We start from the raw sequence: 25,810 nt of genomic DNA on the forward strand, positions 1-25,810 counted from the left end.
GGCCTCCACAGCACCTGCCACTGGGCGGGGCAGAGACCCCGGAATGGGGTGCCGGGTGGACTGTCCTCGGGAGGGGACGGTGCTCCACACACCTGGTGAGAACAGCTGTCCAAATGCCCGGCACCGGCAGGGTGCGGTAGAGACGGGAGGGCTGGGGGAGGCGCTGGACACAGGGGTGCTGGGGAGCCAGGGGGGCGTGGCGGTCTCCGGGGCTGAGGACGGGCAGTGGCTGTCGCAGCAGAGCAGACGCACGTGGTAGTTGAGACACATCCTGAAGCGGCCGCCCTGGTCGCGGTTGCGGCACACCAGCCCGAAGCGCACGTCGCACTGCACCACCTGGCCCACGTCCTCCAGGCTCGCGTCCGGCACCTTCTCGGCTCGGCACTCGATGTCCTGAGGCTGCTCGCAGAAGCTGTGGCCGGCAGCACGGAGGACAGAGAGGGTCTCAAAGTCCCCGCCGTCGGGAACCGGGGTCGGGTAGTCCTCGTCCAGCCAGTCTGTCCACGTGCACCGTGGCGTGCAGGCCCCAGAGGTCGTGGAGGTCATGGAGGTCGTGGAGGTCGGGGTCGGCCTCAGGGAGCTGGTGGGCAGGGTGGTCCCAAAGATGGGACTGGAGGACGGGGTCCCAGGGGTGGTCTGTATGGGGGAGGTGGCCACGTGGGGAGCACTGGGCGAGGCTGGCTTGGCAGTTGTGGTCAGGGTCCCTGTGGAGGCAGAGGGACTTGGGACAGAGCGCCACTGGGTGGTCCTGAGGGAGGTGCGAGCCGTCTGGGTGGCTGGGACACTCTCTGTGATCCTGGGGGACGAGGGGGGTGACAGGGTGGTGGCCGTGGTGCTGACCTCGGTGGGCCTGGAAGTCCGCTGGCCCGTGCTGGTGGGCATGACTGTGCTGGTGGGCGTGGCCATGCCGGTGGGCATGGCCGTGCTGGGGCAGTGGCTGTAGTCGTCACAGCAGAGCACGCGGATCTGGTAGTTGAAGCACATCTTGAAGCGGCCGCCCTGGTCGCGGTTGTGGCACACCAGGCCCTCCTCCAGCTGGCACTGCACCACCTGGCCCAGCTGCTCCAGGGGCACGTCGGGCAGCCTCTCGGCCCGGCACTCCAGGCCCTCAGGCTGCGCGCAGACGGGCCGGCCGGCTGCCTGCATGTTGGCGTAGGTCTCAAAGTCCCCTCCGGTGGCGCCAGGCATGGGGTAGCTCTGGTCCAGCCAGTCGGTCCAGGCACAGCGAGGCTGACAGGCCGTGGGCGTGGCCACGGAGGTCGTGGTGCTGGAGGTCGTGATGGCTGAGGTGGGAGCCTTAATCGTGGAGCCTGTAGCCGTGGGGACGGCTGTAGAAGGGCCCGGGGTGGTGCCCGGCAGGGAGCTGGTGGTCACGGGAATGGGGGGCGATGGGGAGGGTCTGGTGCTGGCCCCCGGGCTGGAGGTGGCCCTGGTGGTGGGCGTCACCGGGGTGAGGGTGCCTCCTGAAGACGGGGAGGGGACCGCCGTGGTGCCGGGCGTGGAGGGGCAGTGGCTGTAGTCGCAGCAGAGCAGACGCACGTGGTAGTTGAGACACATCCTGAAGCGGCCGCCCTGGTCGCGGTTGCGGCACACCAGCCCGAAGCGCACGTCGCACTGCACCACCTGGCCCACGTCCTCCAGGCTCGCGTCCGGCACCTTCTCGGCTCGGCACTCGATGTCCTGAGGCTGCTCACAGAAGCTGTGGCCAGCAGCGCGGAGGACAGAGAGGGTCTCAAAGTCCCCGCCGTCGTGGCCGGGCGTGGGATAGTCAGCGTCAAACCAGTCAGTCCACATACACCGAGGCGTGCAGGTCACAGAGGTCATGGAGGTTATGGAGGTTGTGGAGGTCATGGTTGTCATGGTTGGCTTCAGGGAGCTGGTGGTCAGGGAGGTCCCAGAGATGGGACTGGAGAATGGGGTCCCAGGGGTGGTCTGAATGGGGGAGGTGGCCACATGGGGGGCACTGGGTGAGGCTGGCTTGGCAGTTGTGGTCAGGGTCCCTGTGGAGGCAGAGGGACTTGGGACAGAGCGCAACTGGGTGGTCCTGAGGGAAGTGCGAGCCGTCTGGGTGGCCGGGACACTCTCTGTGATCCTGGGGGACGAAGCGGGTGACAGGGTGGTGGCCGTGGTGCTGACCTCAGTGGGCCCGGCAGTCCGCTGGCCTGTGCTGGTGGGCATGGCTGTGCTGGTGGGCGTGGCCGTGCTGGTGGGCATGGCCGTGCTGGGGCAGTGGCTGTAGTCGTCACAGCAGAGCACGCGGATCTGGTAGTTGAAGCACATCTTGAAGCGGCCGCCCTGGTCGCGGTTGTGGCACACCAGGCCCTCCTCCAGCTGGCACTGCACCACCTGGCCCAGCTGCTCCAGGGGCACGTCGGGCAGCCTCTCGGCCCGGCACTCCAAGCCCACAGGCCGCGCGCAGACGGGCCGGCCGGCTGCCTGCATGTTGGCGTAGGTCTCAAAGTCCCCTCCGGAGGCGCCGGGCATGGGGTAGCTCTGGTCCAGCCAGTCGGTCCAGGCACAGCGAGGCTGACAGGCCGTGGGCGTGGCCACGGAGGTCGTGGTGCTGGAGGTCGTGATGGCTGAGGTGGGAGCCTTAATCGTGGAGCCTGTAGCCGTGGGGACGGCTGTAGGAGGGCCCGGGGTGGTGCCCGGCAGGGAGCTGGTGGTCACGGGAATGGGGGGCGATGGGGAGGGTCTGGTGCTGGCCCCCGGGCTGGAGGTGGCCCTGGTGGTGGGCGTCACCGGGGTGAGGGTGCCTCCTGAAGACGGGGAGGGGACCGCCGTGGTGCCGGGCGTGGAGGGGCAGTGGCTGTAGTCGCAGCAGAGCAGACGCACGTGGTAGTTGAGACACATCCTGAAGCGGCCGCCCTGGTCGCGGTTGCGGCACACCAGCCCGAAGCGCACGTCGCACTGCACCACCTGGCCCACGTCCTCCAGGCTCGCGTCCGGCACCTTCTCGGCTCGGCACTCGATGTCCTGAGGCTGCTCGCAGAAGCTGTGGCCGGCAGCGCGGAGGACAGAGAGGGTCTCAAAGTCCCCGCCGTCGGGAACCGGGGTCGGGTAGTCCTCGTCCAGCCAGTCTGTCCACGTGCACCGTGGCGTGCAGGCCCCAGAGGTCGTGGAGGTCGTGGAGGTCGGGGTCGGCCTCAGGGAGCTGGTGAGCAGGGTGGTCCCTAAGGCAGGCCTGGAGGACGGGGTCCCAGGGGTGGTCTGTATGGGGGAGGTGGCCACGTGGGGAGCACTGGGCGAGGCTGGCTTGGCAGTTGTGGTCAGGGTCCCTGTGGAGGCAGAGGGACTTGGGACAGAGCGCAACTGGGTGGTCCCGAGGGAGGTGCGAGCCGTCTGGGTGGCAGGGACACTCTCTGTGATCCTGGGGGACGAGGGGGGTGACAGGGTGGTGGCCGTGGTGCTGACCTCGGTGGGCCCGGAAGTCCGCTGGCCCTTGCTGGAGGGGGTGGCCGTGCTGGTGGGCATGGCCGTGCTGGGGCAGTGGCTGTAGTCGTCACAGCAGAGCACGCGGATCTGGTAGTTGAAGCACATCTTGAAGCGGCCGCCCTGGTCGCGGTTGTGGCACACCAGGCCCTCCTCCAGCTGGCACTGCACCACCTGGCCCAGCTGCTCCAGGGGCACGTCGGGCAGCCTCTCGGCCCGGCACTCCAAGCCCTCAGGTCGCGCGCAGACGGGCCGGCCGGCTGCCTGCATGTTGGCGTAGGTCTCAAAGTCTCCTCCGGAGGCGCCGGGCATGGGGTAGCTCTGGTCCAGCCAGTCGGTCCAGGCACAGCGAGGCTGACAGGCAGTGGGAGTGGCCACGGAGGTCGTGGTGCTGGAGGTCGTGATGGCTGAGGTGGGAGCCTTAATCGTGGAGCCTGTAGCCGTGGGGACGGCTGTAGAAGGGCCCGGGGTGGTGCCCGGCAGGGAGCTGGTGGTCACGGGAATGGGGGGCGATGGGGAGGGTCTGGTGCTGGCCCCCGGGCTGGAGGTGGCCCTGGTGGTGGGCGTCACCGGGGTGAGGGTGCCTCCTGAAGACGGGGAGGGGACCGCCGTGGTGCCGGGCGTGGAGGGGCAGTGGCTGTAGTCGCAGCAGAGCAGACGCACGTGGTAGTTGAGACACATCCTGAAGCGGCCGCCCTGGTCGCGGTTGCGGCACACCAGCCCGAAGCGCACGTCGCACTGCACCACCTGGCCCACGTCCTCCAGGCTCGCGTCCGGCACCTTCTCGGCTCGGCACTCGATGTCCTGAGGCTGCTCGCAGAAGCTGTGGCCGGCAGCGCGGAGGACAGAGAGGGTCTCAAAGTCCCCGCCGTCTGGAACCGGGGTCGGGTAGTCCTCGTCCAGCCAGTCTGTCCACGTGCACCGTGGCGTGCAGGCCCCAGAGGTCGTGGAGGTCGTGGAGGTCGGGGTCGGCCTCAGGGAGCTGGTGAGCAGGGTGGTCCCTAAGGCAGGCCTGGAGGACGGGGTCCCAGGGGTGGTCTGTATGGGGGAGGTGGCCACGTGGGGAGCACTGGGCGAGGCTGGCTTGGCAGTTGTGGTCAGGGTCCCTGTGGAGGCAGAGGGACTTGGGACAGAGCGCCACTGGGTGGTCCTGAGGGAGGTGCGAGCCGTCTGGGTGGCCGGAACACTCTCTGTGATCCTGGGGGACGAGGGGGGTGACAGGGTGGTGGCCGTGGTGCTGACCTCGGTGGGCCCGGAAGTCCGCTGGCCCTTGCTGGAGGGGGTGGCCGTGCTGGTGGGCATGGCCGTGCTGGGGCAGTGGCTGTAGTCGTCACAGCAGAGCACGCGGATCTGGTAGTTGAAGCACATCTTGAAGCGGCCGCCCTGGTCGCGGTTGTGGCACACCAGGCCCTCCTCCAGCTGGCACTGCACCACCTGGCCCAGCTGCTCCAGGGGCACGTCGGGCAGCCTCTCGGCCCGGCACTCCAAGCCCTCAGGTCGCGCGCAGACGGGCCGGCCGGCTGCCTGCATGTTGGCGTAGGTCTCAAAGTCTCCTCCGGAGGCGCCGGGCATGGGGTAGCTCTGGTCCAGCCAGTCGGTCCAGGCACAGCGAGGCTGACAGGCAGTGGGAGTGGCCACGGAGGTCGTGGTGCTGGAGGTCGTGATGGCTGAGGTGGGAGCCTTAATCGTGGAGCCTGTAGCCGTGGGGACGGCTGTAGAAGGGCCCGGGGTGGTGCCCGGCAGGGAGCTGGTGGTCACGGGAATGGGGGGCGATGGGGAGGGTCTGGTGCTGGCCCCCGGGCTGGAGGTGGCCCTGGTGGTGGGCGTCACCGGGGTGAGGGTGCCTCCTGAAGACGGGGAGGGGACCGCCGTGGTGCCGGGCGTGGAGGGGCAGTGGCTGTAGTCGCAGCAGAGCAGACGCACGTGGTAGTTGAGACACATCCTGAAGCGGCCGCCCTGGTCGCGGTTGCGGCACACCAGCCCGAAGCGCACGTCGCACTGCACCACCTGGCCCACGTCCTCCAGGCTCGCGTCCGGCACCTTCTCGGCTCGGCACTCGATGTCCTGAGGCTGCTCGCAGAAGCTGTGGCCGGCAGCGCGGAGGACAGAGAGGGTCTCAAAGTCCCCGCCGTCGGGAACCGGGGTCGGGTAGTCCTCGTCCAGCCAGTCTGTCCACGTGCACCGTGGCGTGCAGGCCCCAGAGGTCGTGGAGGTCGTGGAGGTCGGGGTCGGCCTCAGGGAGCTGGTGAGCAGGGTGGTCCCTAAGGCAGGCCTGGAGGACGGGGTCCCAGGGGTGGTCTGAATGGGGGAGGTGGCCACGTGGGGAGCACTGGGCGAGGCTGGCTTGGCAGTTGTGGTCAGGGTCCCTGTGGAGGCAGAGGGACTTGGGACAGAGCGCCACTGGGTGGTCCTGAGGGAGGTGCGAGCCGTCTGGGTGGCCGGGACACTCTCTGTGATCCTGGGGGACGAGGGGGGTGACAGGGTGGTGGCCGTGGTGCTGACCTCGGTGGGCCTGGAAGTCCGCTGGCCCTTGCTGGAGGGGGTGGCCGTGCTGGTGGGCATGGCCGTGCTGGGGCAGTGGCTGTAGTCGTCACAGCAGAGCACGCGGATCTGGTAGTTGAAGCACATCTTGAAGCGGCCGCCCTGGTCGCGGTTGTGGCACACCAGGCCCTCCTCCAGCTGGCACTGCACCACCTGGCCCAGCTGCTCCAGGGGCACGTCGGGCAGCCTCTCGGCCCGGCACTCCAAGCCCACAGGCCGCGCGCAGACGGGCCGGCCGGCTGCCTGCATGTTGGCGTAGGTCTCAAAGTCCCCTCCGGAGGCGCCGGGCATGGGGTAGCTCTGGTCCAGCCAGTCGGTCCAGGCACAGCGAGGCTGACAGGCCGTGGGTGTGGCCACGGAGGTCGTGGTGCTGGAGGTCGTGATGGCTGAGGTGGGAGCCTTAATCGTGGAGCCTGTGGCCGTGGGGACGGCTGTAGAAGGGCCCGGGGTGGTGCCCGGCAGGGAGCTGGTGGTCACGGGAATGGGGGGCGATGGGGAGGGCCTGGTGCTGGCCCCCGGGCTGGAGTTGGCTCTGGTGGTGCTGATCACAGTGCTGGTGCGTCCGGACAGGGTCTCCCAGGGCGTGGTGGTGGGCTCACTGGCCGGGGAGGTGCCTCTGGAGGCCGTGGAGTGCCCCACAAGGGTGGTGGCCCTGGTGGTGGGCGTCACCGGTTTGAGGGTGCCTCCTGAAGACGGAGAGGGGACCGCCGTGGTTCCGGGCGTGGAGTAGCAGTGGCTGTAGTCGTCGCAGCAGCGCACGCGGATGTGGTAGTTGAGGCAGGACTCGCCCGCCCGCTGCCGACTGTTCCTGCAGATGAAGCCATACTCACGGGCGCACTGTACCACCTGGCCCAGCGCCTCGAGAGGCACCCCTGGTGACAGCACGGCCTCGCACTGGATGGCGTCCGGCTCTGCGCAGAGCTGCCCGCCCGCCTGCCTGATGTGGTAGTAGGTCTCAATGTCGCCCCCATAGCGGCCAGGCAGAGGCCGGTCCGTGTCCAGCCAGTCGGTCCAGCGGCATGTCGGCTGGCAGCTGGTCGTCGCTGTGGTTCGGGCTGTGTGGGGGGTGGTAGGACTGGAGGCTGTTGGGGAGAGCGGCCTCAGGCTCGACCCCGGGAGAGTCACTGTGGTGGTGGCCGAGGTGCTGGGGCAGTGGCGGTAGTCGTCACAGCAGAGCACGCGGACCTGGTAGTTGAGGCACACCTTGAACCAGCTGTCCTGGTCGCGGTTGCGGCACACCAGGCCCTCCTCCAGGCGGCACCGCACCACCTGGCCCAGCTGCCGCAGGGGCACGTCGGGCAGCGACGAGGCCCGGCACTCCAGGTCCAGGGGCCGCTCGCAGATGAGCCCGCCCGCCTCCCGGATGTTGGTGTAGGTCTCAAAGTCGCCGCCATTGGGGCCCAGAGAGGGATAGTCCACGTCGAACCAGTCTGTCCACGTGCACTGCGGCGTGCAGGGCCCCGAGGTCGGGGACGTTGGCATGGGCGAGACGGAGCTGGGCTTCCAGGAGCTGGAGGGCAGGGTGGTCCCCAAGGAGGGGCTGGTGGCCGAGGACTCAGGTGTGGTCTGTATGGGGGAGGTGGCCAGGGTGGCTGTGTGGGGGGCACTGGACGAGGCAGGCCCGGCCGTCGTGGTCAGGCCCCTGGTGGACGGCACGGGCGGGGGCGCGGTGGAGGTGGGGCAGCGGCTGGCGCCGTCGCAGCAGAGCACACGGACGTTGTAGTTGAAGCACATGGTGAACGGCCCCCTCTGGTCCCGGTTCCTGCAGACCAGCCCGGCCTGCAGGCTGCAGCTCACCACCTGCCCGATCTGGTCCAGGCTCACCTCCGGGTAGCTCTCTGCCCGGCACTCAATCTTCTGCGGCTCCCGGCACATCTTGCCGCCGGCGGCCCTGATGTTGTCGTAGGTCTCCATGTCTCCGCCCGTGACCCCCGAGGTGGGGAAGTCCACGTCAAACCATTCTGTCCACTCGCACTTGGGCTCGCAGCCAGTCGTGCCCTGGCTGCTGGTGGCTTCAGTGGTGGCAGTGGAGATGGTGGTGGCTGTGGCTGTGGTGGTGGTGGCAGTGGCAGTGGAGGTGGTGGTGGCTGTGGCTGTGGTGGTGGGGGCAGGGGTGGCAGTGGAGGTGGAGGTGGCTGTGGTGGTGGGGGCAGGGGTGGCAGTGGAGGTGGCTGTGGCGCTGGCGGTGGCAGGGGTGGCAGTGGAGGTGGAGGTGGCGGCTGTGGTGGAGGTGGTAGTGGAGGAGACAGTGGCTATGACGGTGGTGGCACTGGTGGTGGCAGTGGAGGTGGTGGTGGCTGTGGCTATGGTGGCGCTGGCGGTGGCAGGGGTGGCGATGGAGGTGGAGGTGGCTGTGGCGGCACTGGCGGTGGCAGGGGTGGGCTCCCCGCAGTGGCTGTGGCTGCAGCACAGCAGGCGGATCTGGTAGTTGTAGCACATCTTGAACAGGCCCATCTGCTCATCATTCCTGCAGACCAGGCCGAAGCTGGGGTCGCAGTGCACGAGCTGGCCCAGCTCCTCAGGCCTCCTGTCCGGGAAGTTCACCGCCCGGCACTCTATGTCCTGCGGCCGCTCGCACACATCGCCCCCCGCGCTCCTGATCCTGTCGTATGACTCGATGTCGCCCCCAGCCTCCTCGGACTTGGGGTAATCCTCATCGAACCACTCCGTCCACTGACAGCGGGGCTGGCAGGTGGTGCCGGGGACCTCGGAGCTGCTTGTCACCCGGGTCTGTGTCGTCGGTGAGGTCAAGGCTGTGGTTGCCTGGACGGGGGAGGTGGGCCGGGGCAGGAGGGTCGGCTTCTGGCTGGTGCCGCAGGGCACGTAGTCGCAGCAGAGCACCCGCAGCTCGTAGTTGTGGCAGAGCGGAGGGTCCTGCTCGCTGTTGAGGCACCTGAGCCCGAGCCGGGGGCTGCACTCCACCTTCTGGCCCAGCTGCTCCAGGGGCGTGTCTGGAAGCAGCTGCGCGCGGCACTCGACTCCAGCTGGTGCCGGGCAGACCTGGTGACCCCTCTGCCTCAGGTTTGCAAACGTCTCGAAGTCCCCACCTCCCATGCCCGGCTCCGGGCGGCCGCTGTCGTACCAGGCAGACCAGTGGCACAGCTCTTGCACGCACACGGTGGAGAGCGTGGGGACCGGACCTGTGGGGAGGGGGCGTCCTTGTTAGCCACGCCCAGGAGGAGGGTGACGCGGGCCCGGGGCCCTTGGGTCTCGGCGGGATCCTGGGCCATCCCTCGCGCCCAGGACTTGGCACTGAGCGCCTGCTGGGTCTTCCCTCCTCGCCCGGACAGCGGCTTCCTTCCCAGGTCAGCTCACCTGTGGTGGAGGGCGGAGCCGCAGTCGAGGTGAAGGTGAAAGGCGTGGTGGACGGCGTGACGCGACATTCCACGGTCGTCCGCGTGATGGTCCCGTTGCTCCCGCAGACGGCCACCAGGCAGGCGCCCAGCCCGTCGGTCGTGTTGTAGATGACGTCCTCGTAGCCGTAGGTCCTGCCCTCGTACGTGCACGTGCAGGCTGCGCGATGCGGCAGGTGCAGCGCTCAGCGCTCAGCGCTCAGCGGGAGCCCCGGCCCCCGGCCCCCAGCCCCCTAACCAACCAGACGGCTCCTCACCCGCGAGGCTGTATGTGCACTGGATGCCGCCCGGGGTGCAGTTACTGCGAGGAAAGAAAGGAGCTGAGAGCCTGCGGGGGGGGGGGGGGGGGGCCCGGCCCCGCCCGCCCAGCTCCGCCCCCATCCCACCAGGCCCCGCCCCCTCACCAGCTCTGGCAGTTCTCTGCGGTGGGGACCTTGGTACCAACATCGTAGTAGTTCTCATCGTCATCGTAGCAGCCACACTGGGCCACACACCTCATCTGGTCCTCACTGAAGAACGGCTTGCTGGGCGGACACTTCGGGTAGCAGCCTGGGTGGGCACGGGGGCGCGGGGGGAGACGGCTCACCCTCTCGGGCCAGGGGGTCCATGCTGCCCTGACCCGGGGCTGGGGGGCGGTGCAGTGTGCCGGTGGGAGGGGCCCACACCCCCCTGGCACCCACCCAGCCCCTGACACCCGTGCGATGTCCTGGGGTGATGAGGTGCAGCCCCCCCGACAGCCTGCCCCTCACCTTCCTGGCCTGGCAGGTCCATCAGGCAGCGTCCACTGGGGTTGCGGCAGGTCCGCAGGCAGGGCGCCCCGCAGGGCTGGTAGTGCCACTCGCACTCCCCGTGGGGGTTGTAGTAGTCGCAGAACAGGGCTGCGCGTGGAGGACCGAGGCTAAGGGTGAGGCCCGCCCCGCTTGTGCCCTGGATGCCAGGGCAGCGTGGGGCCGGCCCCGCTTGCCCCAGGAGTGGAGGGTCTCCGGGGCCCGGCCCTGGCACTCATTGCCGTTTCCCTTCTCAGCCCTGGACGTGGCATGGAGTCATCCCGTCTGGGGGCGACCTGTCTGCCTGGCTTTTATGGACACGTCGGGGCGCACACATGCAGTGCCTGTGGTGCAGCCTGCCTCCTCCCGCCAGCCCGCCCGCCCGCCCTTCAGCACCACGGACAGAGCCCGACTCACGGCAGACTTCCGGAGTGCGCCAGGCCACGCACACGCCCGCGTCCCGGCAGGCCTGGGCGTAGGCGGCCACGGCGGTGCAGAAACACTCGCAGTCGCCCCCGGAGTCGCAGGCGCACGCGTCGCTCACACAGGCCTCGTAGTACTTGGTGGAGTCGACCTGATGGGCGGGGGGGGGGGGGGCGGGCGGAGGGGCCACTCAGCGAGGGGAGCGGATGAGAGGCCGCCCACTGGCAGCCTCCACTCGTGCCCCTGGCCCCCGCTCTGGCCTCACCCACCCGCATCTCTTGCCTCTGACGGGCCTCTCACTCAGGTGCAGACCAGCCCTCCTGACTACGTTGGGGACCCTGTCCTGCTGCCTCCCAAACACACTCCCCTCCCGGGCAGCAGAGCCCGGTGGACCCCAGTCTGGTGGACAGCACCACCCGCCGGGGGTGCAGGCCAGGCCCCGAGGGCTTCTGAGCCAGGGCGGCGGTTGGCACAGGCAGCCTGCCCAGCGCAGACCATTCCGGCCAGGCGCCCTCCTCATCACCGGGCAGGTCCCGGATCAGGAGACTGTGAGGTGGGAGGGCACTGGAGGGAAGGACCTCGGGCAGCTCTGGGGCTGATGCCCAGTCGTCTGTGCCGTGCGCCCGGCGTGGGGCTGACAGGTCAGGGACTGTGGGAGGACGAGGCAGGCCAGGGCCTGTATGGCTGGCAGCTCCACTTCCAGGGCAGGAGGCTTAGTGGTCAAGGGGCGCAGGGAGGATGCCCTGTGCTGGGATTGGGCACTCCTCGGTGCCAGCGCCCACCCCGTGGCCAGGCAGTGCTCCATGTTCAGAGCAAAGAAGACCGTCCTCCAAGGCCCAGCCCAGCCCGATTCCACTCCCACCAGGAGCGAAGGGGGTGGCCCCACCCCCGCCAGCCCTCAGGCCCTGCCCCCAGCCCAGAGCCGCGGGCCCTCAGCCCACCTGAGCACGGCAGGCCTGGAAGGTGGCGCTGTTGATGAGGCTGCACTGCCGCTGCGCCCAGGACTTGCGGTAGGGGTTGGCGGTGCAGGGGTCCCGGGGGGCCGGGGCGTCAGGGCAGGTGGGGGAGAGTTTCCAGCTGTTGCCGAACTCCAGAGCGTCGCCCACCACGGACTGGCTGCGCGTGGTGAAGTCGTTGACGGCGTTGTCGTCGAAGTTCCCGCACAGCCCGCAGACCCGCCCCTGCAGACGCGGAGACAGACGAGGGGCGTGTGGCGCCGGGGCTGCAGGGGCAGCCTGGCCTGGGAGGGGTGAGGGCAGGGCCCCCGGTTCCCTCAGGCAGCACCCAGCAACCTAGCAGGAGGACAGGGTGCACAGTGGGTCCTGCAGTGGGTAAGAGGCCAGGTGGGCAGGTGGGCAGGTGGGCTGGTGGACAGGCAGACAGGTAGATAGGCAGTCACATGGGCAGGTGGACAGGCAGACAAGTAGATAGGCAGTCACATGGGAAGGTGGACAGGCGGGAAGGTGATCAGGTGGACAGAGCACAGAGGACAGGTGGGCAGGTGGACAGAGGAACAGGGGGCAGAGGGGCAAAAGGGCAGAGGGACAGAGGAGCAGGTGGGCAGGTGGGCAGGTGGACAGAGGGGCAGGTGGACAGAGGGACAGAGGGGAAGGTGGACAGAGGGGCAGGGGGCAGGTGGACAGAGGGACAGGTGGGCAGAGGGACAGAGGGGCAGGTGGACAGAGGGGCAGGTGGACAGAAGGACAGAGGGGCAGGTGGACAGAGGGGCAGGGGGGCAGGTGGACAGAGGGGCAGGGGGACAGAGGGGCAGAGGGGCAGGTGGACAGAGGGGCAGGTGGGTAGGTGGACAGAGGGGCAGGGGGCAGGTGGACAGAGGGGCAGGGGGCAGGCACCTGCTTCCCCGTAGGACCTCAGCCAGTGGCCATGGAGTCGCTGAGCGGAGAGACGGGGAGCGGAGCCGCTGTCCACCGGGATCGGGCACACCACTGGTCTGTCTGGCCTCACCTCCCTCTTCGGAACCCCAGCCCTCAGCAGACCCCCAGCAGCTAGCAGGCCCCAGGGCCAGGCTGGGAGGGGGGCTCTGTCCCTGCCTGAGGGCCCCGCAGCCCGCCCGCGCTCACCTTGTGATCCTGGTGCAGCCGGATGAAGACGCTGGTCCTCCGGTCCCAGGACACTACCAGGCCGCTGCGGGTCTCGATGGCCAGGTGGGTGCCCATGTACCGGATCCTGTAGGGCAGGTCTGCGCCCGGCCCCCTCTGCACCACCTTGTAGGTGCCCTCGTGGAGGATCAGCTCATAGTTCTGCGAGGGGCACAGGGAGCTGAGTGGCCAGCGCCCACCCCGTGGCCAGGGCAGAGGCCCCACGGGTGCTCAGGGGCCCACGGCATGGGGCTGGCATGAAGGCTGAGCTGGGCTCCTGACATGTCCGTGAACTCCTGGCGAGAGGCTGGGCAGGGCGTGGGAAGCTGGGGCCTGGGGCAAGCGGGGGGGGGGGTGGGAGCGAGGGCACAGCGGGGGGCTGCGGGCGGCACCTGGGGCTCCCCCTGAGGCCCTGGTCCTCTTTCAGCACTTTACCCACCACTCCCCCCGCCTCCCGTGCTGCTGCCTCCTGTGCTCCTCCTCGCTGCCCTCGCTGCCCTCGGGGGACACCCAGCCAGAGCTCTGCTCTCTGCCGGGAAGCGCTGACCTCCCTCTCCTGGAAGGGGCGTCCCCGGGAAAACGGGCTGAATGGAGGCCCCCAGAGGCGTGTCCCTTCCTAAACTCCGAGACCTGGGCACGGGACCTTATTTGGAAAGGGGTCTTTGCAGATGTGATTAGCTAAAGGATCTCGAGGTGTCCTGGATTGGGGGTGTCCCCGTAAGAGAGGAGTAGGACCCACAGAGAAGCCACGTGATGCCAGAGGCAGAGACAGGAGGGGTGTGGCCACAAGTCCTGAGAGGGGTGCGCGGGACCCTTCCCTGAGCCCCCCGAAGGGCGTGGCCCGGACACACTCAGAGCTGTGCGGAGATGAACCTCTGGTTTTAAGTGGCCGTGGCCGCTTGTGTGGCCACGCCAGGACACAGTACAGCAGGCGGGCCGGGGCTCCCAGGGCTGGGGACCCCACAGGGTGAGCCGTCGGCTGCAGAGGGAGGGAGCGCGTCCCTGGCCACCCCTCACCTCCAGGAAGAGCTTGATGGCCTTGGAGCAGGCGACCCCCGTGGTCCCGCAGGGGATGTTCTCGGTGACGATGCGGAAGGTCCCGTTGGCGCCGTTGCCTCCGCAGTAGTCCTGGGACAGGAGAGACGACGGGCGGGTCAGGCCGGATCCTGGCGGCCTGTGGGGCGGGGCGGACGGGGCGGGGGGACCGCATACCTGGGCCAGCGTGTACTCGCAGCTGCCCTCGAAATTGTACCGCTCGCCGTCGAAGGTGATGAAGTGGCCGTCCCCGTAGGCCACGCAGGTGCCCAGGCAGGGCCGGCTGCTGCACTCCCACCTGCGGTTCCGGCAGGTGCTGCAGGGGGCAGAGGTATGTCCTGCTCATGGCCACGGCGGGGACAAGGACGGGGACCCAGCCCTGCCCGTCAGCAGGGGTTGTAGGAAGCAGCTTCTGTAGCCCTGGCACCTGCAGCCCTGGCATCTGCTGGGCAGAGGCCGGCCCGGGCACCTCTCAGGGAAGGTGGGAACACGGGGGGCCTTCCCAGGGGAGGGCAGGGCCGGCCTCAGCTCCTCTCTGCCTCCTGCGGAGGACCCTGCCCAGGGCCCACTCAGGCCGCGGTCCGTGTGGTCTTTCAGCTGCAGCTCTCGGCCTCCCCCGCCCCCCCCAGCCCCACCTCGGAGAGCATGGACCCACCAGGTGTTGCAGTCGACCCTGATGGAGTCCCCGGGCCTGTAGGCGGCGTCGTTGTGCAGACAGGGGCAGTCCTCCTCGGCCACGCAGCCCCCGCTCCCGTCAGACACCAGCCCCGGCGGGCAGACGCAGCCGGACACGCAGTGAGTGCTGAACTGTGGACAGGGCGGTGCGGGTCAGCAGCGCGGCCCCTGCTGCGGCCCAGGGACGCCCACCGGGGTCCTCCAGGCCCGGGGGGCACCCCCGCAGGGCAGGGGTGTGGCTGTGCCCTCACGGCGGCTGACTCACACAGTCCACGTCCAGCGTGTGGCAGCTCCGGAGGCACTCGGCGCCCGGTGTGCCCGCCGAGGCGTTGCTGCAGTCCAGGTACACCATGGGGGCCGCGCAGCCTGCAGGAGGAGGGCATGCTGGGGCTGTGCAGCCGGGACCCGCCCCAGGCCCGCAGGAGCCCTTCCGTTTCCTCACAGGTAGGTGCCCACGCGGGCAGGAGGGCGGTACCTGTGCTGGTCTGCTCCACGGCGCCCAGGCAGCTCAGCTTCCCACTCGCGCAGGAGCTACGGGAGATGGAGGATGGGTCTGGGCCGCTGCCCGCTGCCCGCTGCCCACGGACCCGCCCAGGTCCTGGCTGGCAGGGCGCGGGTCCCCAGGCCCGGCCGGAGGTGAGGACCAGGGTCTCTGTGAAGGCCTCCAACCCGCAAAGGGGTGAGGACACGAGCCAAGGGCGGGCCCAGGTGCTGAGGCCGTGGCCCAGCTGGCGAGGGAGCTGCCTCCGGCCGGGAGGGTGTGGGGTCCCCGGGCTGGCCCCCGAGGGGGCACCACCCACCCAGCACCCTCCGAGGACCCTGGGCCCTCAGAACCCCCTCCCGGCCCGGGGAGAGGTCCCCCTTTACCGAAGGGCTGAGGGCTGGGCGGGGAACACGCCCCCCAGGGAGCCCCGACCCGACCCGGCCAGGCCGGCCCGCCTCACCACACCACGCCGTGGTCGTGCACCACCTCCCCGGGGGCCACCACGGAGCCGCGGAAGTAGCAGGGACAGGCCTCGGCGGGCACGCAGCTGCCCGCGTCGTCCAGGAAGGTGCCGTCGGGGCAGGTGCAGCCGTCCACGGGCACGAAGGCCACGCCGCAGGTGACGTCAGCCTGGCCCAGGGCGCGGCAGGTGGGCTGGCAGCGGTCCACCACGTCGGCGTAGCGCTGGGACTTGGGGCAGGTGCTCGTGTACTTGGCTGGGGGCGGGGTGGGGACGGCATGACTGTCAGTGGCCGGGACTCAGTTTCCCCTCCGGCAGCGGGGGCGGGGGGCGCACCGGGCCCTGGCTGGGCCCAGGAGGAGGCCCGAGGACGCGGGTGGGGGTGCTGCCCGGGGCCCCCACTCACTGCAGACGCCGGCCCTCCAGCCGCGGAGCAGCACGCCCCGCGCGGCGCAGGCGCGGACGTAGGCGGACAGCGCGGCGCACAGGCAGTCCTCGCTCTTCTCGCAGTTGCACGTGTCGAACAGGCAGTTCTGGGCGCGGAGCGTGGGGCGTCAGGGACCCGGCCCGCACCCCGAGCCCCTCCTCCCTGGCCCATCGCCTGGGACCCTGCCCCCGTCCCCTAGCCAGCCTGGAGGCCGCCCCGCAAGCAGGGCCCCAGCGCTGCACCCTCCGCGGTGGGCGGGCCGAAGCGTGGGGTCAGTGAGGGCTCTGCCGGGACCAGGGACCAGGGACCAGGGACCAGGACAGGGTGGAGGGAGAACTCTGACACAGCAGCGCTGTGTTGGCCGAGGGCCAGAGGAGGGGGAGGGGGGCAGGGCGGAGTCCACAGCTCCCCGAGGGCAGACCCCCCCCCCCACAGGAGAGGAGTGCAGTGCATTTGGGGGCTTTGAGCTTCCGGAAATGAGGCCTAGGAGGCAACGGCTGTGGGTTGAGTTGTGTCCCCCCAAAAGGTAGCCCCTGGGGCCTGTGACCATGACCCTCCTGCAAATAGGGGCTCTGCGGGTGTGAGGAGCACAGGGGCGTCATTGAGGGCCTGAGCCGGGGTGGCGGGGGTCATAGACGAAACTCGCACACAAGCAGGGGCAGGCGGCCACGTGACCCCAGACGCAGCCGGAGCAGGGACATGGGGGTGCGGCCACAGCCCAGGACCCTGGGGCCCCAGAAGCGGGGAGTGGGGACGGAGCCTCCCCCAGAGCGTCCATGAGAGCTCGAGCCCTGGCACAGGGACCCCGGAAAGGGAGGCTGGGAGAAGCTGCAGGGCAGTCCCGCTCCAGCCCCCGCCCTCCCCGAGAGTGGGGTCCCCCCGGCAGGGTCTCACCGAGTGGAAGGGTGTGGGGCTGATGACGGAGTGGCAGGGGGAGAAGGCGCCGGCCGGGTCGGTGAGCAGGGAGCACCAGTGCCGGGCGTAGTTCTCTGGGCGGGGACATGGGGGTCACCAGGTGGCTGACCACCCCCTCCCTGCACCTGCCCCCCAGCCTCTGCTCCACACGCGCGGGCCCTGAACTGGGCTTGGGGCTCACCCACCCGCCGCCTGGGCACTGCTGGCAGGGCAGCGAGATACCCTTCCCAGAGATGGGGTCCCGGCACCCCACCCTGCTTGCCCAGACCCTACTGTCTGCACGCAGGCCTAGATAGCCGGGTCCCCCAGCCCCACGGCCCCCGAGGCCGGGTGGGACGTGAGGCTTGCTGGGCAGCCGGGCAGCAGCCCGAGGGCCCCCAGGGCGGCAGTACCGTTCTCCACGCTCAGGGCGCAGGGGTCCTCCAAGCTGTTCCTGACGTTGGGGCAGGCGGCCTGGGTCTTCCAGGTGTTGGCGAAGGCGGCGGCCGTGCCCTCCACCACGCCGCTCAGGCTGAGGAAGTCGTCCGCCTGGTTCTGGTTGAAGTTCCCGCAGAGGCCTGGGGCCGGGAGGGGTATCAGCCGGCATCCGACCCGGCTGTCCAGCCCGGCCTGCTCCCGGCCCGTGCTTTCTCCCACACCATGGCTGAGTTCCAGAACCATCTGCCAATAGGCTGTGGTGGGGGTCGGCGCCTGTGCACAGCCCACCGCCATCCTCCGAGGCCCCTCCCTGCTCGCTGCCTCCCGGTCCCCACCGCCGGCCCCCTCCCTCCCGGCTCCGGCCGCTCACCGCACATCTGGCCTCGGTAGGCGGGGTCCAGCCTGAGGACCAGCTGCATGAGGGGCACCAGCTGCACCTCCAGCTGCAGCCCGAGGCCCGTCTGCACCAGGATGAAGAAGGTCGAGGGCCGGAATATGGTGATGTTGGCTGTGGGGGTGGCGGTATGGTCAGAGGCTGCCCGGGGGCCCGGCCCGGCCACGCTCACCCCCAGTGCCCGAGCCTCCTGCTCCCAGGACGGCCCGGGAGGCGGACACGGGCTCAGACAGGCGTCTGGTGGACCGACACCCCCTGTGGTCCAGGAGCCGGGCCGGAGCCACATGCCCGCACGGGGCGGGACCACGGACACCCTGAGAGGCCGGGGTCCCCGCAGCAGCCACCGGCGGGACCACGGAGACCTCCCTCTGTCCGTGACAACCACCCCAGGCAAGTTCTGGACCTGCCCGCAGCCAGGGAGCCCGAGCAGGGCCGGGCGTGTCCGGGCCGTACCTGCGGACACGGGCAGCTGGGTGTAGATGGAGTTCATGAACACCCCGCCACTGGCCTGGATCTGGATGACCTGGGGGGAGGGGAGGGGAGGGGCCGGTCAGGCTGGGGCGGAGCCACCGGAGCCTGGACGGCTCTAGGACAGCCCAGCAGGGTGGCTGCCCAGGACCGCGGGGCTCAGGGAGGGCGTTGGAGCCTGCTCCCCCCCACCCCCACTCATCCCTGTCGTAGGTGACGGGGCAGCACCCTCACCGTGTCCCCGCCGTCCATGCTCAGGGTCACCGTCTTGAGGCAGTTCTCGTTGTCTGTCAGGCCGCACTTCCGCAGCTCGGCCAGCACCGTGAAGCCGCTGTCTGCACATTTCTAAGGGCAAAGCAGGGCATTGTGTGCCTGCCTGTGTGTGCAATGCACATGTGTATGCGTGCACCAATGTGCACACGTGTGTGGGCATGTGTGGTGCGCGTGTCTGAGTGTGTGTGTCTCTGAGTATGCATGTGTCTATGAGTATGCGTGTGTCCCTGTGTATGTGTGTGTGGCACGTGTGTCTCTGTGTATGCGTGTGTCTCTGAGTGAGCGTGTGTCTCTGAGTGAGCGTGGGTCTCTGAGTGTGCGTGTGTCTCTGAGTGTGCCTGTGTCTCCGAGTGTGCGTGTGTCCCTGTGTATGCTTGTGTGGCATGTGTGTCCCTGTGTATGCGTGTGTCTCTGTGTATGTGTGTGTCTCTGTGTATGCGTGTGTCGTGCCCTGTGCCCAGGTTGCCATGCAGGCTGCAGGTGGGCGGTGGCTCTCAGTGGCCTCTGGCACCTGCAGTCACCTCCAGGGAGCGTGTCTCGGGGTCTGGGCATCCCTCTGCCCCTGTGGGTGTGTGGATGGGACCCAGGCGGGGCTGGGGGGCAGGGGAGGGCTGAGGGCCGGGACCGGCCGCACCTTGGACAGGACGTAGCTGCAGTCGCCGTGCATGTCATAGAGTTTCTCGTCGTAGGTGGAGATGTGGGAGCCACCCTGGACGGAGCAGGTGCCCGGGCACGGGAGGTCCTGGCACTGCCACAGTCCCCCCAAGCAGGTGCTGTGGAGGCGAGGAGCAGAGCGGCTGGGTGAGGGGGGGCGCACCCACCCCCCATGCTGCCCCCCTGGCAGGACAGGGTGGGGGCCTACCAGGAGCTGCAGCTGGTGGTGAAGGAGGCCCCCGGGGCGTAGGTGCGGCCGCCGTGGGTGCAGGGGCAGCGCTGCAGGGGCAGGCAGCCAGTATGGGTGACGTCATCGAGCACCGTGCCTGCAGAGGGGTGAGCGGGTCAGCGGGGGCGGGGGGCCCCGTGAAGGAGGCAGCCCCGGGGATGGGCGGAGGGTCCGGGCTGGGGGCCCGGCCCCGAGGGCCAGGAGGACCTGCCTGGGGGGCAGAAGCAGCCGTCCACGCAGTGGTCCTCGCAGAGCTGGGCGCGCTCGGGGTTGGAGCAGGTGTCCGCGCAGGGCGAGCCGCACTCCTGGTGCTGCATGTTGAGGGGGCACGTCCGGGCTGTGGGGAGGGCACAGTGCTTGGCACCCCGGCGGCTCGATGGGCAGACGGGCCGCCTCCACTCCCACTTTCCCTGTGTCCTCAAGGGTCCCCCAAACCACACCTGGGCTCGGAAGGCCCTGGTCTCCGGAGCCTGGGCCTGCTTGTCTGACGCCACCCCCCCCCCTGCAGCTGCCTCCTGTGCCGAGGCCGGTCCTCGCTCTGGGTCCCCCCGCCCTGGGCCTGCCATGTTCCCCTCTGCTCGCCTGCCCTCCTGTCTGTGGGCCCCCGAGTGGCTCCACCTTCCCGAGGCCGCCCCCCCAGGTGGCCCCGGGGTCTCCCTGGTCACCCCCTCCCCAGGGACTCCGTGAGGGTGACGGGCACTCACGGCAGAGGTCGGGGCCCCTCCAGTTCTGCGGCTGCCCCCCCGCGTGGGCGCACTGGCGTGAGTACTCGGCGAAGGTGGCGCACGGGCAGGTGGGGCAGCGGCACAGGTCCTGGGCGCAGGCGGCCACGTACTTGTCGGCGGCCACCAGCCCGTTGCACTGGGCGAAGGCCGGGCCCAGCAGGGTGCGGCGGCAGAGGTCCTCCTGGGAGCACAGCGCCGGCTCACGGCCTCTGGGCGGGACTGAGTGGGGCCCCCTCTTCCCGGGGGTTCCTTCCCTCCCCCGCCCCCCAGCCTCCTGCTCAGACACTGAACCTGCCCCCCCCCCCAGGGAGGGCTCTGCTGGGCTCTGGGAGGGACACCCACCCTGTGACCCCCCCCAGGAAAAGGGCAGACCCTGCCCCTGGAGGCGGCTCCAACAAGGGGGGCGGGGCCCGTCCACCCTGGAGCAGCCCATGGAGGAACTTCCTCCTCCCCCGCCCCCCGGCCGCAGCCTGACCAGCAAGCTGGGGGAGCTGCCACTCCGAACCCTGATTTAAGGCTGGGGGTTCTGCTGGTTGAGGGGGGTCCAGAGCTTTCAGATGGGGTCCTCCCAGCTCATCAGCAGGGCTCCCGGAGGCCCCCACCCTTGGCAGGACTGTGGGGTGTGTGTGTATCTCCACACGCAGGTGGGCACACGCTCACACAGGGCCACACGCACTCTCAGGTGTGTGCGGGGGGGAGTGTGTGGGTGCAGCGGGTGCACCTCCAAAGTGGAGGCAGAGTCCTCGGCTGCCCCGGCTCTGGGAGGCCCTCGTCACCTGGACACCAAGGTCCCAACCCAGGAAGCCTGTGCCCCCCCACCCCCCGCCTTCCGCACACCCCGGGCCGGGCTCACCGCGTCCGTGCAGTTGCCGGCCGGGCCGGGCTGGGGGTCCTGGCACTGCTCCGTGGGCCCGTCCAGCTTCTGCAGGTTCCCGAACTGCAGCGGCGTCAGCCTGGCGTCTGGGGGGAGGGCTCCGTGTGGGCTGCCCAGCCCGGGACCCCCCCCCCGACCTGCTTCCTGCCCGGGGCCCCAAGAGCCCCAGCCCCCCGCCCGCCTGCCCAGCCCGGGACGCCCCCCTGACCTGCTTCCTGCCCGGGGCCCCGAAAGCCCCGAGAGCCCCAGCCCCCCGCCCGCCTGCCCAGCCCGGGACCCCCCCCCGACCTGCTTCCTGCCCGGGGCCCCGAGAGCCCCAGCCCCCCGCCCGCCTGCCCAGCCCGGGACCCCCCCCCGACCTGCTTCCTGCCCAGGGCCCTGAGAGCCCCAGCCCCCCGCCCGCCTGCCCAGCCCGGGACCCCCCCGGACCTGCTTCCTGCCCGGGGCCCCGAGAGCCCCAGCCCCCCGCCCGCCTGCCCAGCCCCCGCTGGCCACCCGCACGCCCTGACCCGGCGGCACGCACTGTGGGCGTAGAACTCGTTCACGGCCGGGAGCCCGTTGAAGTCCCCACAGAGGCCACACGTCTGGTTGGCGTACTTGGGGTCCAGCTCCAGCTGGGGGCGGGAGGGGCAGCTCCAGCTCGGCAGCCCGCAGCCCAGCAGGGCCCCTGCTGACCCCCGACCCCCCCCCCCCCATCCCCCAGGGACTCCCGCAGCCGGGGCGGGAGGTGCGGGCCTCTCACCAGGGCGCTGTCCTCGCCGTTCCACATGAAGGTGAGCACCAGCCGGACGCTGACCTTGACGTAGTCGCTGCTCCGCTCCACCAGCAGCCCCGCCCGGCTGAAGGGCAGCTCCTCCCTGGGGAGAGAGTTCTGGTCCTCCCACCGCCCTGGGTTCGGGGAAGGTCCAGGGCCCTCCCCGTAGCCGCCCCCCGACCCCAGCCCACGGAGGTCTAGCCCTCCCGCCACGCGGGGCTCACCGCCGCCCGTCGATGAGGACGGAGCCGTTGGACACCTCCAGCACCAGCCCCTGGGCCTTGAGGACCACGTGGGTGATGGTGGGCCTGGAGCCGGCCAGGCCGCGGCGCAGCTGGACGTTGAAGTCCTCGTAGGCGGCCCCGCAGTGCGCGGAGAAGACGTAGTTGCAGCGGCCGGGGAAGCGGAACACGTCGCCGTCGAAGGTCTTGTAGTGGAAGTCGCCCCACGTGCTGCAGACCCGCCCGTTGTGCGCCGGGTTCAGGGCTGAGGGAGAGCGTGGTGGAGGCCCCGCTGGATGCCACGCCTGCGCCCGGCTCCCCGGGGGAGGCACGCAGTTCGGGAGTGGGGAGCCGAGAGGTGGCCCCTCTCTCACCACAGCACTGCCTCCCTCCCCTCAGCACCTGTGACTCCCGACCCCGGCGCCTGCCCAGCACCCGGGGCTGCCCGGGAGAGCTGTCTGCGGGCGGGCTCCCCGCTGTGCCCACGGCCGCCCAGCTGCCCCTCAGCCCCAGCTCTACCCCCGGTCCGTGACCCCAGGACCGGCAAACACCCGCCCCCAGCAGTGGGCGCATCCACTCACGGCTCATGGTGGGGAGGACGGTGATGGGCGGGAGGAAGATCGTGCGCTGGGCTGCGGAGTGAGGGCAGGGCACTCAGGGGACATGGCCAGGCCGCCACGCCCCTTCCCGGGACTCCACCCTCCTCACTGCCACCCTGGGGAGTGGGAGCCTCAGGCCAGCCCTGACCCACCCCAGGGAGCCCGGACTGATGGCTGCCCCTGCTGGACTCTCCCTGCCGCCCGACAGGCTTCCGCTCGGGGCTTTTGTGTGAGTGTGTGTGCCGCTGTGTGCATGTATGTATGAATGTGTGCATGTGTGGACCTATTGTGTGTGGACATGTGTGAGTGTGTGTGCATGTGTGGGTGTGTATATGTGTCTATGCATGTGTGAGTACGCACATTAGGTGAATATGTGCGTGCATGTGTTAGTGTGTGGACATGTGTGTGCCTATTGTGTGTGGACATATGTTGCACACTGTGTGAGTGCGTGCGAGTACATGAATGTGTGAGTTGTGCATCTGTGTGCATGTGTGGGCATGTGTGAATGTGTGCATGCATGTGTGAGTGTGTGGACATGTGTGCACACTGTGTGTGTGTGAGTGTGAGCATTTGCGTGTCTCCTTTGCGCCTTCGTGTCCTGGCTTCTAACTCAGCCCCTGCACACCCTCCTCCCGGGCAGATGGATTCCGGGAAGGTCTGTGCGTCACATGCGGATGGAAACGGGTCCGGCCCCCACCCGGCCCCTCCGCCTGCTGGGCCGCGTACCAGTGTCCATCCTCCGACTGCCCTTGGCTGCCTCTGTGTCTGCCCAGCTCGGCTCTGCGCTGCCCTGGGGCTCTGTGGGGACAGGATGGAGTCAGTGGGGACCGGACACGCCACCCCCCTTGGCGGCCTGTTTGGGTGTCGAGGGGTGCAGGGTGGCGGCCACAGGAGCAGGCTCTGGCCTCCGGTCACTCAGGGACAGAAAGCGGAGCCTCCGCTGGGGGGTTCTGGCAGGGGCTGCACCTTTGGCGCCTGTGCTGCCCCCGCCCCCCGGCTACGAGTCTAGGAGCTGCCTCGTCCTCCTCTCCCTGTGACAAGGCAGGAGAATGGAATCAGGAAAAGGCGGCGGCCCCGCTGGCCCCGGCCACCCCAGGAGAGGGCTCGCCACCCCGGTCCCTGAGAAGGACAAAGGCGGGCTTTGTTGGGGGCAGGACACCGGAGCCCGGGAGGCTCCCAGGCATGACTTAGCAGAAACCCAAAACCCAAGACCGGAACCCGAGCGGCAGGCGTGGCAGGTGGGCACCAGGGCCCCGGCACTGGGTGGCCGAGGTCGCCCGAGTCCGCCTCCTCCGGGCAGCCCCCCGCCTGCCTGACCAGGGCCTCTCTGCTGGGCTCAGGTGGGGCGCCCTGCACGTGGCCCAGGACTCCTTCCCCGCGTCTGCTAGGGGTCCCACTGTGGGATCCAGACTGTGCTTTGTGGGGGGTGCAGGGTGGGGCCCCTGAGGTCCCCCGTGGGGCCCGAGCCCGGCCAGGGGCACCGGGGCAGCCGTCACGTCTGGGCTGCTTCCTGCTGGACCTGCCCGGCCAGACCACCGACACTTGGGACGAGGGATGGGCCCTGTGGTCACCTTCCCTCTCCAGGGCCTGCTTCCCGGGAGGTGGCTGCTCCCTCTGCCTGTCCGTCTGTCCCCCTGACCCCAGACCTGGCCCCAGGCCCCGTGGAGGGAACGCAGGTCACAGGGCACCTCCTCTGGGGCCTGCCCCGGCTTCCAGAGAACGGGCTCCAGGCAGGGCCCTCCTTGGGCGGGGGAACCGGCTGGTGTGCCAGGGTCTCCGTCACTCACCAGGGAAATGCCCGCCGCCAACCCCTCCTCCCAGCAATCTGGGTGCACATGCCCCTCACTCGGGGCCCGCCCTCCCCCACCCCTAACGGGCCTTCAGCCCGGAGGCCCCCCGATAGTCATGCCCCCCACGGAGGGATTCGCCCCTGAGAAGAAGGAACTGGGTGGAGGGTGGGGTGCACTCACCGCAGGCCCCCCTCAGGTGCAGGGCCCGGGGAGCCCCGAGGAACCCGCTGAGTGGGGACCTGGCTGTGCAAACCGCAACCGAAAGGAGCCGGGGCCAGGCATGTGCCCCAGGCCTCCCCAAGGAAGGGGCTGGGCCAGGGGCTCAGGGAGAGACCACCACCCGAACCCGAACCCGAACCCTGCCCCTGCCCCGAGCTCCGGGCGAGGCAGGTGGGGCCGGCTCAGTGCTGAGCGCCAGAGGCCGGCGTCTGGTGTCACCTGGCAGCCCTGCGGCTGCATCTTTTTTGTTGACAGTAAGTATTAGGGCTCCTGCTACGGAGCTGCCAGGGACGGCGGGGCCCCGGGCGGAGGGGGCCCCAGGGCGAGGCGGCTGAGAGAGGCCGAGCCGCTGAGCGGGTGGGGTTCAGACGTGGCCCCTGCTGCTGGGCCCGCCGCCCCCTGCACCCCTGCTTCGAGCGGGTATTTCACAGCCGCTGGGCTGCCCGAGCTGTCACCGGCGGCCTCGCAGGGGAAGGAGATGCACCCATCTGTCTGGGCAGGGACGGGTTTCCGCGGGGGACCCAGTGTCCCCTGGACATGCCGGGTGGGGTCCCGCCTGTCCGTTCTCGGCAGGAGAAGTCCTAGGCGAGGGGCGTGGACGCCCCGCCGTGAGGGTGGGTGAGGATCCACTCACCTGCCTTCGGCACCCAGAGCAGGGCCAGGAGGGCCCAGGCCAGCGCCCGACACCCGCTCAGGTCACCCATCTGGGGACTGCGGGCAGGCGGTGGCGAGGAGGGAGCGGGCAAGGTGCTCGCTCTCCTGGGGGCCGCAGGCCTTATGTAGCCGGAGGCCTTGGCGCTGTGCCCGGGGGCACTGCCCTCTCCCCGCGCGTCAGCCTCGGTGTTTGCTCTCGGGGAGGGGCCGGAGGAGGAAGGTGGTGCGAGGAGGAAGGAGCCTTGGCCCTGGGGCCCGAGAGGCAGGACCCCCGCCCCAGCGCCTCTGGGAATCCGCAGGGAGAGGGGTGCTGGCGGCCCCTCCAGACGGCGAAGCCCCCGCAGGAGGGCACCTCGGGGTCCCCCCTGGCTGCAGCCCCGCCTCCCTCCATAGGGTTGGGGGTTCAGCTCCACGTCGAGCCCTGGGAGCCTGGGGGAGGCCGAGAGGTGGGCCTGGGGGGGACAGCGCACCCCCTGTCCTGTCCGAGGAGTGGGGAGGGGCTGCGAGGCCGAGGGCAGTGCTGCTGGCCGGCAGGCGGCCCTGGGTCCCTGTGCAGCTGGGGGTGGGTTGGCCGGTGGTGGAGGCCGGGCACCTGGCCTGTGGCGTGGGGGGTGCTAGGAGGCGGCTCTGTGCCCCTTGCAAGTCCCTGGCCTCCTCTTTGTCATCAAGTTCCACGCCCAGGGGAGACGGGGCCTCGGGGGTGGACACTGACGCAGCGGCCCCTGCCCCGCGCCCCTGGTCACGGCCCGGCAGAGGCTCCCAGCGGGGGGCCCGGGGACCCCACCTCCCTCCCGAGGCTGCTTGTTAACAGGGGGTCCCGGACCCGCCTGGGCCGGCCCACGGCAGGCCATGCAGGACCAATGTGCCCCAGGAGGCTCGGAGGCCCCCAATAGTCATGCCCCCCACGGAGGGATTCGCCCCCGAGAAG

At 70.0% G+C, this 25,810-nt stretch overlaps 1 protein-coding gene across 1 annotated transcript in view; it reads right to left on the bottom strand.

Annotated features, from left to right (window-relative positions):
• LOC132241971 (mucin-5B-like) overlaps positions 1-24,932 on the bottom strand; it is a 32,033-nt gene extending 7,101 nt beyond the window's left edge. Inside the window, exons 1-32 of the mRNA XM_059710919.1 lie at positions 24,863-24,932; positions 22,946-23,017; positions 22,202-22,252; positions 21,624-21,912; positions 21,388-21,502; positions 21,169-21,259; positions 20,625-20,731; positions 19,751-19,952; positions 19,258-19,383; positions 19,026-19,143; positions 18,798-18,936; positions 18,125-18,235; positions 17,876-17,945; positions 17,399-17,536; positions 17,004-17,168; positions 16,591-16,685; positions 15,676-15,802; positions 15,270-15,525; positions 14,801-14,856; positions 14,591-14,691; positions 14,306-14,457; positions 13,828-13,966; positions 13,633-13,743; positions 12,598-12,777; positions 11,458-11,697; positions 10,511-10,667; positions 10,076-10,204; positions 9,731-9,875; positions 9,584-9,627; positions 9,289-9,486; positions 8,158-9,113; positions 93-8,100 (exon numbers count right to left, since the gene is read on the bottom strand). Of these exons, the coding sequence (XP_059566902.1) occupies positions 93-8,100; positions 8,158-9,113; positions 9,289-9,486; positions 9,584-9,627; positions 9,731-9,875; positions 10,076-10,204; positions 10,511-10,667; positions 11,458-11,697; positions 12,598-12,777; positions 13,633-13,743; positions 13,828-13,966; positions 14,306-14,457; positions 14,591-14,691; positions 14,801-14,856; positions 15,270-15,525; positions 15,676-15,802; positions 16,591-16,685; positions 17,004-17,168; positions 17,399-17,536; positions 17,876-17,945; positions 18,125-18,235; positions 18,798-18,936; positions 19,026-19,143; positions 19,258-19,383; positions 19,751-19,952; positions 20,625-20,731; positions 21,169-21,259; positions 21,388-21,502; positions 21,624-21,912; positions 22,202-22,252; positions 22,946-23,017; positions 24,863-24,932 (12,958 nt within the window). The remainder of the gene's footprint in view (positions 1-92; positions 8,101-8,157; positions 9,114-9,288; positions 9,487-9,583; positions 9,628-9,730; positions 9,876-10,075; positions 10,205-10,510; positions 10,668-11,457; positions 11,698-12,597; positions 12,778-13,632; positions 13,744-13,827; positions 13,967-14,305; positions 14,458-14,590; positions 14,692-14,800; positions 14,857-15,269; positions 15,526-15,675; positions 15,803-16,590; positions 16,686-17,003; positions 17,169-17,398; positions 17,537-17,875; positions 17,946-18,124; positions 18,236-18,797; positions 18,937-19,025; positions 19,144-19,257; positions 19,384-19,750; positions 19,953-20,624; positions 20,732-21,168; positions 21,260-21,387; positions 21,503-21,623; positions 21,913-22,201; positions 22,253-22,945; positions 23,018-24,862) is intronic.
• Between the last annotated feature and the right edge of the window lie 878 nt (positions 24,933-25,810).

This window comes from Myotis daubentonii, chromosome 9 (assembly GCF_963259705.1).
Source record: "Myotis daubentonii chromosome 9, mMyoDau2.1, whole genome shotgun sequence".
Classification (NCBI taxonomy): domain Eukaryota; kingdom Metazoa; phylum Chordata; class Mammalia; order Chiroptera; family Vespertilionidae; genus Myotis; species Myotis daubentonii.